This window comes from Tachysurus fulvidraco, unplaced genomic scaffold (genome assembly GCF_022655615.1).
Source record: "Tachysurus fulvidraco isolate hzauxx_2018 unplaced genomic scaffold, HZAU_PFXX_2.0 HiC_scaffold_89_np12, whole genome shotgun sequence".
NCBI classification, from domain to species: domain Eukaryota; kingdom Metazoa; phylum Chordata; class Actinopteri; order Siluriformes; family Bagridae; genus Tachysurus; species Tachysurus fulvidraco.
The window spans coordinates 33,018-46,408 of NW_025926883.1; the positions used below are offsets into that span (position 1 = coordinate 33,018).

General features: G+C 38.3%; 1 protein-coding gene across 2 annotated transcripts in view; it reads right to left on the minus strand.

Annotated features, from left to right (window-relative positions):
- Positions 1-11,644, minus strand: part of LOC125140403 (complement C3-like) — a 33,095-nt gene extending 21,451 nt beyond the window's left edge. For both annotated transcript variants that reach the window (XM_047809714.1, XM_047809715.1), the window contains exons 1-15: positions 11,514-11,644; positions 9,589-9,784; positions 7,247-7,415; positions 7,005-7,081; positions 6,738-6,826; positions 6,563-6,645; positions 6,393-6,480; positions 5,793-5,895; positions 5,033-5,153; positions 4,796-4,911; positions 4,497-4,643; positions 4,059-4,256; positions 3,704-3,895; positions 1,133-1,288; positions 824-953 (exon numbers count right to left, since the gene is read on the minus strand). In XM_047809714.1, the coding sequence (XP_047665670.1) occupies positions 824-953; positions 1,133-1,288; positions 3,704-3,895; positions 4,059-4,256; positions 4,497-4,643; positions 4,796-4,911; positions 5,033-5,153; positions 5,793-5,895; positions 6,393-6,480; positions 6,563-6,645; positions 6,738-6,826; positions 7,005-7,081; positions 7,247-7,415; positions 9,589-9,784; positions 11,514-11,584 (1,936 nt within the window). In that variant the 5' untranslated portion in view covers positions 11,585-11,644. The remainder of the gene's footprint in view (positions 1-823; positions 954-1,132; positions 1,289-3,703; positions 3,896-4,058; positions 4,257-4,496; positions 4,644-4,795; positions 4,912-5,032; positions 5,154-5,792; positions 5,896-6,392; positions 6,481-6,562; positions 6,646-6,737; positions 6,827-7,004; positions 7,082-7,246; positions 7,416-9,588; positions 9,785-11,513) is intronic.
- Positions 11,645-13,391: the final 1,747 nt, after the last annotated feature.

Here is a 13,391-nt window from a genome sequence, read left to right on the forward strand (position 1 = left end):
CAAAAATTTATAAAATTTAATGCGGTCTAGGGCTTTCGAGCCACATGCACCAAATTCGGATATGTTGTAGACCCTGGTCTGAAGTTTGTTGCTATTACTTTTCAAAGCGATCCGAGTACCGGTACTTCCGGTACCGGGTCTCAAAGTGGCCTTTTTCCCCCATAGACTCCCATTATAAACTTTGGAGGTTTATAACTCGGCAAGCTTTCGAACTATCTACACCAAACTCGGCCAGCTCCTTTAGGGTGATACTCTGAACAAAGTTTTACATTGGTGTACCAACTGGCCTTTCGTTTGTGCGGCAGCCCCACCCACAAATATGCAAAATCAAAAAACTTTTTACAACATTGACATGTGACATATCAAAACCCTCAGAACAATGAGAGGAACTTCCTCACGGGTTTTCTGATGACGTCACGTGATGTCACTTGAAAATAAAAAAAATTGCACAACATGGGCATGTGATATATCAAAACACTCAGCACAATGAGGGGAACTGCGTCACGGGTATTCTGATGACGTCACGTGATGTCACATGAAAATCAAAAATTAGCACATCATGACATATCAAAACACTCAGCTCAATGAGGGGAACTTCCTATGGAGTTATCGGATGACGTCACATGCTCGTCTCCACTTGTCTCAAAAGGTTTTGGCACCCTATCTTTCTGTCCACTTGCCTCCAAAAGTAAAACTGACCCTTATGTTCACTCGCCTCCAAAAAAAACACCGGCCTTTGCGAATACTTGCCTCGTCAAAGCCAAAGTTTGTCGCAACGAACTTTACAAATCTAGTTATTATTATTTTTTTAAACTACTTTTACCTGTTCTTTCATTGGTGCCACCTAATTTATCAGACTCAAACAGTAGACCTGCATCATAGAAAACCCCCATACTGTCTTTCCCACTGCCTGCTGTACAGCCAGTGTCATGCTTCTCAATAATGTCCCAGATCTGTTGATGGAAATAGTACATGTTATGTAAATATGTACAATGAATTTTCTCTATTAATATTAGATTAGCCAGGACACATTTTTGTGCCTTAACCTGATTCCCGAGAAAAACTTAAATCATAAATCCAAAAGATGCATGGTTAATAATAGAATTAAAAAATGCTGCCAGATATTACTGACCTTAGTCTGTGTGAGTTTGTTCTTGTTGAGGACAAAGACTGCTTTATCCACAGCTACCAGACCAACCTTGGCTTTTGGATCCCCGGTAACAGTGAGTTTAAATTCATCACCAGGCATAAAAGTATTCTTTTTACCCTTTTTGATATCCAGTGTCAGCTACATTGCATTGAAAAATAAAAAATGGGAGAAACAAATACATCAGTGATGGACAAATTCCTTACCTAACCCACTGGGCAAATAGAAGCTGCAGTGCTCTACCTATTCTGATTTCTACTGGCTGGAAACTGACTAGGCAAACAGTGTAATATCTTATTGTAAGCTAATCATGTGCAGACTAAAGGAAATATAATAGTATATTAACGTTCATTACATTTGGCAGAAACCCTTATGCAGTACAACTTACATTTATCTCATTCATACAGCTGAGCAGTTAAAGGTTAAACAGTGGCCGGTTGGTAGTCCTCAGATTTGAACTCATTTAAGGCAGACCACCTTATTTAATGTGACATACAAACGTGCTTTGAAAGGTCCATCAATGAATAAATCAATTCTGATTTACTAATAAAGACTAAGGAAACCGTCAGTTTCTGTTGTCCCAAACCGTGTTGGGAGGAAGTAGAGATTTTTTGAAAAGAAATAAAAATATATGGAAAAAATAAGTAAGTGCATATTTAAGTATTTCAGGAAGAGGTGTCTTCCCCCTTTGTTTGAAGATGGTCAGTGTCTCCGCTGTTCGGACATCTAGGGGAGGTTCATTCCACCTCTATCTATTCTATCTCTATCTCTATCTCCACCCTGAGAGATTTTGTGACCAGTCAAGCAGTGCTAGACGATCTGAGAAAGTATGTTGTACGAGGAATAATAATAGCTTTGAGCTAAGAGGGTCTATTTTTGGCTTTTTAGGCAAACATCAGTGTTTTGAATCTGATGCGCACAGTGGAGGGAGCACAGCAATTGGGCGGTATGGGAAAATTTAGGCAAGTTGAAAACAAGCTTCGTTTTGGATCATTTGCAGAGGTCAGATTGTGTTTAGAGGTAGACCTGCAAACAGAGAGTTGCAGTAGTCAGTCATGGAATGACAAGAGACTGAACAAGCACCTGAGGGGCCTTTGTGGATAAAAATGGCTGAATCCTTCTAACGTTGTAAAGTAGAAACTGACATGAACATGTCAAATAGGCAATATGTGAGGATAAAGGCAGTCTTTTGTCCCAAGATTGTTACCCCAAAGTGTGAGTAGTGGTTAAAGGCAAGATCAGAGAGTTTTCCAGGGATATCTAAATATCCTGACCTAGTAATGAATCACCTATGACTAGCAGTTCAGTTTTGCTTTCATTGAGTTTAGCTGATGTTCCATCATCCATTGTGATATACAGATCCTAGCAGAAGCTGTGGTGTCTGATGGAGGGAAGGAGAGGATAATTTGAGTGTCCTTCAAATACCGTAGCAGTGGTAAGGGTACATCTTTTCCAAGAGAGTGAGTATAGAGGGAGAAAAGAAGATGATAATGCACTAAGATTTGTGTGACACCAGTGGAGAGCAGATGTTGATCCACTCTGTTACCTGATATAAGCGACCTCCAGGTAGGAAGCAAACCATCCCTATGCTGCTCCAAGACTCCTGAGGGTGGACAATAGAGTCTTCTGATTGACTGTGTCAAACACTGAAGAAAGGTCAAAGAGTATGAGCACAGATGACAGCTTAGCTAATCTAACTGCGTGTAGTTTCTCAGTGACAGTCAAAAGGGCAATCTTTGTGGAATGTGCTGCCTTAAAGCCAGACTGGTTTTGATCATGGAGAGTGTTCTCCAGTCTGAAAACAGTGCATTCCAAAATTTTAGAAAGAAAAAAGAGAAGTGAAGTGATGGTCTGGCAGATTTTCTCAATCTTCTCATCAAAGGAGGCAAATTCTTCAGCAGTCAGGGAGGATAAATATTGAAGCTTTAAGGTTTTCCTTGTAGAAAGCAGTCTTGGCAGAAGTCATGTCCAAGACAAATTTGGACAGTAGTGCATGGTAAGAGATCTATGTCAAGTAGTGTCGACTATGTCCACTATCTCAGCACAGATCTTAGCTTGCTGCACAACACATTTGACAACCAAGGTGTAGGACAAGAGGTCTTTTACAAGAACTCATAACTTTCCAATCAGTAAACTTCCACAGAAAAAAATTCAATTCAGCACAGACTCAATTTAATTAAAAAAGAAATAAATAATAAAAAGAGAAAAAAGATACATATCACATTTTATTTCAGTGGTTAGTGAAACCACCTTTGACTGCATTTACATGTGTGAATCCTCTAGGATTTGTGCAGGACTGGTTGGTTGTTTGTTCCACTCCAACTTTAACACAGCAGGTCTTCATAGAGCTTGCTTTGTGGACAGGGACATATCTTGCTGGAACATCTTTTGGCCAGTGAAAGTTCCAGTGAACGGAATACTTCTGGCCATAGAGTCTATGTATATCGTGTGTGTGACTCCCTACAATCCTGATGTACTCCTGGACTTACAGGAATACAAGTTATTATATTCAGTATAATATTTTAACTTACTTTGAGAAGGAATCAGATTGCCTACCGTTCCCATGCATGTATCCTTCACATCGACCCAGATGGAGTCAGACACAATTTCTGAGGATCCTACATGGTAATATGCAACCACTCGAAATGAGGGAAGCAGGTCCTTGGTGACCGGTAGAGACCAAATAACTGCCTGGTTTCCCATGCTTTTAAACTTGTGTCCTTGTACAATCTGTCCTTTACTAAGGACCTGACACAAAGAAAATCACAGTTATTTTTTTAGTTACCAAAGTTCAATTTAGGTTTTGGGGCTAGGCACAGGCTTGGCATTATTATTAGTGTAATACACAAGCCAGTAGAATTACTTCACAATACCACCAAGATCTTTAAATGTATATGTAAGAGATACCAACCAGATAAGTTACATCTTGATTGGAGACAGCAGTTTTGAAGTTTACATTGATGTGCAATTGATCACCGATTTTCAGTTCTGCAGCATCTACACTTAAATGTAGGTAATTGCCAGAGCCTCCTTTGGTGACGTAAGGTTGGGCAGTCATTTGGTTTTCAGCTTGTCTTTCATTTGGTATACCTGGGGCTGAGGTTCTCGCCTGGTTACATAGCAAAAAGCAAAAGCATTTTAGTTTAGTCTAAAATGCTTTAATGCTTTTGACAAACATAGCAACTGAAAAGATGGTTTACCAGTTTGACCTATGATTATTTTTTATAACCTGGGACTTTTAAATATTATGTTTCCTGATAATTCCAGTTCTATTATTTTTCTGAGATAAACACAAGTTGATATGCAGTCATTACATATTCACCATAAAACCCTATTTTACATGACTCACAGTGATATGTAGTGGCTTATCTCCTTCCTGCGTGTTCAGAATGACCTTCGCCATGCCATTAGTCTTTGTTTGAGCCTTAACTTCACCAGGCTGGATCAGTACGTCCACATTTTTAGCAGGTGACTGGTCCGGATTGGTCACATAAACCTTTCAAATCCAGATCAGACATACATTGTATTCGGTGTAGTTCAATGGGACTAACTTGGATTAAGCTTTATCTGGTGTTTCAGCAAATATTTAAATCATTTATCAGTTGTAAGATTGTAAAGAGCTTGCATAAGGTGTAAAGGCATGCATACTGTGATAATGAAAGACATTCCTGGATGGAAGAATTTTGGGGTTCTCTTGAACTGGATGGTGTAGGGTGATGTAACAATTTGAATGCCCTCCTTCTGTGCTTCAACAATTTCACTACCTGAAATATTATTAATGATAAATGACAGCTGAAAAGATCTGTGTACATACATACATACATACATACATACATACATACATACATACATACATACATACATACACAATTGCTGGGATCTTACCACTCTCAGTTATAACACTGACAGAAATGTACAAAAAGCTTCCGACCAGTTGATTAATATCAGGGAAGGAGCGTAGGATCATCTCTTTAGTGAGCTCAGCACATCCCTCTCCATTAATGATCTATATGTAACATAAAATTCTACATGTAAGTAGTATTAGTAATGTACAATCGTCCTGGAAAGTTTGTGCACATGACAAGCTTGAACTTAAAACTACGAACCATATATAAATATATCATTGGGAATGAACAGATAATGTGTTTCAAACAGACAAATACAGCTATGAAAGGTTGCTGCATTATTTGTAATTAATTCATTAAAAATATTCATATATGGAAGAGACTTTGTGTTGGACACAAATGTTGCAAGGTAATAGTTTTTATATGCCAGATATGATGCTCACAGAACCAAAACAGACCATGTAACAGTCACAGAAGTCTAAATTACGCTACCAGTGCTAAGCAAATTCTTGTCGGCAGGTTCCAAATCAATCAAAAGTTGGATTAAACACAGTCCCACAGACATGTTAAGACCAATTATGAACAGGATTGATGGAACTGAGACAGAGGAACTACCAGAGCCAGAAATCGCACACAATTTTTTTGTTTTATTTAAAAAATAATAATAATACCTAAATAATTTGCAAGGTTTAGGACCTGTGTACTTTGTATTTAAATGTGAATACAAGACATTAAGAAGTGAGTGAACGAATCAGTGATTATTTCCTTACAGATGTTATATTAGAGGATGTGTAACTGACCTGTACTCTCTTTAAAGAGGCAGGCAGACTGGTTCTATTGTCATCATTCTTAATGCCAAACACCACAAATGCAACACCATTCACATCTTTTCCAAACAGGTAACTATATAATTCACAAAAAAGTTAGATCATGCATTGAGTTAGCCCAGTTAGAAATATAAATATTAATAATGACATTATTATTCACAACAAAATGTAAGTAAAATCTTTCTAAGAAACAATAAATAAAAACTGCACAAGCAAGATTAACAAATGTTGATTAATTTTCTATAACTGTGACAGTGGTACAGTTGCAATTTACAGGTTTATATTTCTGGGATTTTTATAATATATTTGTGTGTCTACAGTAACAGCTCAATCACAGGGACTTTTATCTTGTTAAAATCTAAATGTCAATTAGGAATTAAATCTTTCTGTCTCAGATTATTTTATGCTAACTGTAACATTAACTCTGCTTCATCAGACCACTCAGTATCAGTATTTTACTAAAGCAGTAACTAAGTGGTGTATTCATTATTTATTTTAGGCCCTCACTGTGACTTCACTTGCAAACTTATTTTAATTTATTATAATTTAATGTCTTTGTCATGTTCTACTTACTTGGCAGTTATATCAACGGTAAGATCCTTATCATCCACATAGAAAAAGGTTTTTGATGGATTTAATGTTACCTCGAAGCTCGGTAGCACTGCAAAGTGAAAAGCAACATGTAAACACACATGTAGACAAACCAGAAGTAGGGATGTTTATAGTCTAATTATAAATTGTACCATATTCTTTAACTTCAAATTCAGCAGTGAAGTTAATCTTTGGGGAGTTTTTGTACCGTGTTGCTATAGTCCATATTCCAGATCTGTTAAAAAGAGAGCATTTCAGATAAATATTTTAATATTTTTCTCTATGTAAAACAAAAAATCTGTAATGTAATTAATTCAATGGACTAACTTGGCAATTCCAGGGATGACGTATGAAAATGATTTGGTCCCTTCCTTAAGATTTAATGTTTCACTGTTGACTGTGATTCCTTGAGGATTCTTGGGGGAAAAGGGAAAAAATAATTTGTGATATTCTGCAATATTTTAAAAAATACATAATGGGTGAATTAGCAGATTAGAAAATCAGAATATACAGTCATTTTAGCTTGTGGTGAAATTGAAACTGTTAAAGACTGTGGAATAGGTGAAACCCCAGCTGAGCTGTTTAAACACTTACTATGATTTCCACATAGATTCCTCCACTCTTATCAACAGGCTGCAGATCAGGAGTCAGTGAGAAGATTCTGTAAAGAACTGGGACAAGAATGATTCATTTGCTTTTTTATCTGTTTTGCTGGAAATGTTAAATGCATTAAATGTATTTGTACTGGATGAATATTTGGACTGCATCCTTCATCATAGCTTTAGGCCACATTACAGTCCAGTTTGTATTTCATCAATGAGTCCAGACTGTTTTACCTGTTGTTCCAGGTGTGTAAATGCTCTTGTCTGTCTGAATGAACATGTATCCAGACTGAAACGATACCAAGACCACTTTCTCGAGCACTTTGGAAGGAAACTCAGCCTGCAGATACACATACTGCTTCTCCAGTGGGTCTTCACTAAAGAAACCCATATTGTCAGGAATCTGAGCCAAAGGAAAATTACGCAATTAATTTTAGTGTTCAAATTAAGAAGCTACTTGACATCCCCTCTGTGTGTTTGACCACATTTATGAAATATATTTATGTCTTTATTTAAACCCCAAATGTTGTTGTTTGGACAAAAGAGATGAAAAAATGAAGCATATAGCCATGGCCAACAGTTTTGAGAATGAATCAAATATTAATTTTCACAAAGTCTGCTGCTTCCTTGTTTTTAGATATAATTTTGTCAAATGTTACTAAGGTATTTATACTGAAGTATAATTACAAGCATTTTATAAGTGTATAATTGTAAGCATTCCTTTTAAAGCTTCCAGTCTGTTATTCGTAATTAGAATGATTGATCTCCAGCCTGGTCAAGACTTTTACCTGCATTAATGAGAGAATCACTGACATGAGGTCATTTTATGGCAGGGCTGAAATGCATGTGTGTGTGTGTTTTGGCGGGGGGGTAAGGGTTGTGCTCAGTTGTATTAAACAAATGAGATGTGTACTGTACCTCCCTCTTAATAAGAGCATCTGCCAATTACTGGAAATGTAAATGTAAATATGCATTAAATGACCCTGCTGGTTCAGTTACTGTAAATGTGTCACTTGAGTATTTCAAAATGTCGGCCAGCAAGAAATGCCTTCGTTCTGCATGCCCATACCATCATGTTTCACCCCTGATGTCCTATTATCATACCAGACACCATCCAACACAAGCATGTTGAACTTCCTGTTCTTTGGCAAAGACAAGACATATTTTGCGGTTAACAGAACTAATAAATGATTTCCTTACTGCTATGCCACCTCTATATCCAGCCTCCTGTGGCATTGTCTTGCGGTGCGAGATGAAATTAGACCGCCCAGACAACTGCACGTCTCATACAGAACTTTGGAAGCTGTTTTGAAGTTACAGATTGAGATTTGCATCCTCCTTTCAAAACGATTGCTAGTCTTCCTTGGTAGGCTGTGGTGCTTTATGGTCTGCATGGTACTGGTTTCACGCTGCTTTGCTATAATTCTCTGGATGGAGTGAGAGTTCAAATCCAATATACTCGCAATATCAGAAGCTGACTTTTATTATGCTATTTTGAAAAGATCCTGTTTGGTTGAAGCAGCCAGTCCCTTTGTCCTGATTATTTTCACAAAAACGCATAAACAACATCTAATAATATCGCCAACATAGTAACTGATAGACCTGTAATAATTATATGCTGGAAATGATGCATTATAGCAGGGGTGTCAAACTCTGTGTAATTATATTTGGCCCACGAAATCATATGAAATGTGCATTACAGCTGGCTAGCCACATGCTCCGCTTATACTATAAATCCCAGAATACCTTGCCACTGTATTGACGCGAAGTCACAAACAGCAAGCGCCCCTCATTCTCTGTTGACAGTCGTTAAAGGTCTCCGATTTTTGAGAAATGGTTCAGAAAACAGAGTCGGGCTGATAATAAACAAAAATCAAAACAAAAATCAAAACAAACGTGTAGCCAATGAACAGAAAGGGGTTTGTCTTGTCAATATGGGGTTTGAGAGAGTGTTCGGTGCGCATGTGTGACATTAGCAGGAAGCGTTTTAACATCGACATGGAGGATAAAAACAAAGAAAGAAAGAGAAGAAAGACTTACGATAAGGACAAGAAGTAGGACGTGTTAATATAGGATCAGCTTTCCAGCGCTGGAGAGAACTGAAGGAGCAGGAAGTTGGCCACATATTCACAGGTTGGAGTTTCCCGAGTCAATAACTCCTGAGCTAAACGCTGTTACTACACAAATAACACCTCTTTTCTATCGTAGTAATGTAGAGAGGCAGCTACAACCGCGTTTTGTGTAGTAACAGCGTTTAGCTCAGGAGTTATTGACTCAAGAAAGAACTCAGGAGTTGTTCCAAATCCTGTGTTTAAGCAAAACACTTATATATATATATATATATATATATATATATATATATATATATATATATATATATATATATATATATATAAAAAAAATATTCAGTTTGGCCCGTGACTTTATCTGAGTTTTATATTTTGGCCCACTGTGAATTTGAGCTTGACACCCCTGCATTAAAGCTTTGTACAATTATAGACAATAATGATGTCATGAAAAATGAAATAGTGGAGCGCATAAATTGTGTGTGTGTGTGTGTGTGTATGTGTGTGTACCATTATGTCTACAATTGCCTGGTAGTTTTTATCAGCAGTGAGGACGACTGATTGAGATGTCAGTTCTGAAGTTTTCTTTGGGTAGTTCTTCACACTGATCTTCACTGGGATGTTACCTCCATTATAATCCTGCGCTTCCACAAACACTTTCTCAGGGGTTCCCACACGCAGCAGGTTCGGGGCCACCAACACGTTACTGTTATAACAAAGAGGAAAACGTTTATTCAATTATTTATTTATTGTAATAATGTAAAATAACATTTGTTAACTGTAGAGTATGAGCAGAAATAAAAAAAATCCATGTTCGGGTCCCACATATAACAAAAGTAGGTAAAGGTAAAAGACAATCTATGTGCATGTTTCAGAAAAATTACTTTAAACATTAATTAAACATCTGACATGAAAGTGTTCTTCCTTTCATATACAGATTTCAAATTTAAATGTTCAAATTCCAATAAAGAGAGCACTATTGGCCATGTTCTCTGGGAGGGAGGGGTCTATTCTCTCTCTCTCACCTATCAAGCAGAGCAACAGTCGCACACGTACACAGAAGAGGGCGGACATCGCTTTAGTTCATGTGTGTGATGAAGAGTAATCAATAGTTTATGTCTCCACATCTGCTAGCTGTTGCAGGCCTATAATATGGATCGATGGGGCACCATAATAAGGGGAAAGAGTGACTGAGTTTATGCGGCCCTTAGATGATTCTGGAATATTTCACAATTGTACACCGCGTCTGTGCTACTTCTATTTTTTTGTTTCTCACTTCTTTGTCACGTCGGTCTACACGACTCACACGTGCACAACACACGCGCAATTTGTGATTTATGACTGGAATGATTTTCTAGGAGAAATAACGAAAGCTAACGGGCTGTGAGACGCTCAGAAACGTGGATGTGGGATTGATTGAGTCACGACGCTGTAAGCGCACTCTTGTGATGTCATTCCCTGTCGCATGACTTTTATACTCGGCAGCACTATTTAAGCACGCCGTGCATGCTGGATTGTTGCCAGATGATCTCTCGTCACTACGGCGCGATTTGTGAGTCGCTCCTGCCATCTTCTGGTCCGAGTGTTATCTGTGCCTCGCTGTTTGTATCCGTGTGGATTTCCCAGTCTCGGATTACTTTTCTCCCCGGGATTTCTTACCTGAGGTTTTTTTTTGCATTTATTGCTGCCAGGTGTTTTTTCCGGTTTTTGCGCTCCGGTTATTGACGTTTAGGATTACCCTTTTCTTGTGTGGATTATGTTTGGATGATTTTTTGCCCATGCTTGGATTACTTCCTTTTTTTCCTGTGTAGATTACTTTATTTCTCGTGAATCGAACTTCTGGTTTCGAGACGTCCGTGGCGTCAGACCTCTGCTGCTGCGTTCTGTAGGAGGTTCAGCCCAAGACTTTGCCCGGCTACATCTTCTGTTCATTTGTGTGTGTGTGTGTGTGTGTGTGTGTGTGTGTGTGTGTGTGTGTGTGTGTGTGTGTGTGTGTGTGTGTGTGTGTGTGTGTGTGTGTGTGATCATTTAAATAAATTCTCTTTTTGGACACTGGCCTGCGTTTGGCTTCTCCTCCCCAGCACCCTCCTCTGTTTGCTGATAGACGCCCGCAATGTCCTTGTGTCTTAACATGTCTGTGTTGTATTGTGTTCTGGTGTTGTGTTCTGTTGTGTTGTATTGTGGTCTATTGTGTTGTGTTCAATTTTACAATAATTGTGTGAAAAGAATAGACATGTCCATTTCACCATCCCCTGGTCTAAGCTCCAGTAAAGACACATGTTGTCATGAGAATAATGTAATCATGTGTGAAAAATAAAACTATATTCATTTTTATTTTAATTTATAAAGTGGGAAAATTACACCTATAAATGTGTGACACAATAAGAGTTGTTGCACGTGTGTGTGTGTGTGTGTGTGTGTGTGTGTATACTCACAGCGGATCACATAGTGTAAGCACCGGGAAAGATAGAAGTGCAGCCGTCAGCCACAGCAGGTCTACATGCATCCTTACTGTTGGTCCGAGCTCAGTCTGAGGATGTTTGTGTTTATCAAGCAGATTTTATACCTCTCTCTCTCTCTCTCTCTCTCTCTCTCTCTCTCTCTCTCTCTCTCTCTCTCTCTCTCTCTCTCTCTCTCTCTCTCTCTCTCTCTCTCTCTACAGAACTCCTCTCCCACTCACCTGTTAACACAATTGGGTGGAAAATTAAAACATACACAAATGTACTGATTGTGCAGTAATAAGACTAATATGTTTAAAGAGATTTATATGGAGTTGTACATTTCCCCAAACTAACTATATTTTATTTATTTAATGAATACTGGGAAGATTTTCTTATTTCACATATTTCACATATTTGTTTAAATTATTTATTAATGAATTGTTTCCTGTTTGCAGTTGATTGCAGGTTTTTGCTTTGCTTTTACTTGTAATATAAAAATATATTTTCTCTTTGCAATTTTACAAGACATGTATGAAAATGTAGAAAATTTATTTACAGGAACCTCATAGGCCTCATAGGTCAAGTATCCACCATATTAATACTTGTTTAATATTATCTTAGTATGAAACTATTGTTTTGCTGGCTGTGCTACACAGAGGCATGCAAAGGGTTAATCCAGCAGATTTCCCGTAAATCAGCCAAAATTGTGTAAATTCAACCTTCGATCCTTTAAACTTTGTTATTGACTGTATCGGTGTCAGCAAGTGAAAACGTAATAAGTAATTATTTGAAAGAGTTTTTGCACAAATCCTATACATTATCTCAGGGACCTGCTGCTAAGAAACTGTGTTCATTCTAGTATTACTGCATGCAATATTGTCTGAACATACAGTATTTACATACAGTATTTACACTGGTCAGCGCTGTTTCTGTTTATTGTCTTTTGTATATTGTCTTTTTTTGTATTTTTTGTGTTGTACTGTAACTTTTAGTCTGCACTGTCTTGTCTGTCTTGTTTGTCTTGTCCTGTACTGTTTGCACAGGTCGCACAGTTGCACTTTATGTGGTTGTATGTGTGTGTGTGTGTGTGTGTGTGTGTGTGTGTGTGTGTGTGTGTGTGTGTGTGTGTGTGTGTGTGTGTGTGTGTGTGTGACCGTTAACCCTGAAAACTGAAGTCCCTGCTGTTTTCAATATTTAAACAGAGGCAAAATTAATAGATGCAATAATTTATTTTTTTTTTTGGTAAATATTAAAAATATTTGAATAATCTCTAAAACATAAGACACCTCACTGTCGGACAGGTGGATGAAGCTCATTTGCATTAGGAACAGGTAGGCGGTAACAACCCCCCCCCCCAAACGTTTCTTCGACCCTTTCTGTCCACACTGAAAAAGGGGACGTGGTCAGTACGAATTAAAAAAAATCAGTTTATCGACAAAACATGAATTCGTTTCTTGTCTTAAACATTCATTCATTTTCTACCGCTTATTCGAGCTTCTCGGGTCACGAGGCGCCTGTGCCTATCTCAGGCGTCATCGGGCATCGAGGCAGGATACACCCTGGACGGAGTCAGACACACTCTCATTCACTCACACACACACTCACTCCCACACAACGGACAATTTTCCAGAGATGCCAATCAACCTACCATGGTTGTCTTTGGACCGGGGGATGAAACCGGAGTACCCGGAGGAAACCCCCGAGGCACGGGGAGAACATGCAAACTCCACACACACAAGGCGAGGCGGGAATCGAACCCCGACCCATGGAGGTGTGAGGCGAACGTGCTAACCACTAAGCAACCGTGCTCCCCTGTCTTAAACATAAACATTCTGGGGAACTTTTAGGCGAATAAAATGTTTATTCGTATAG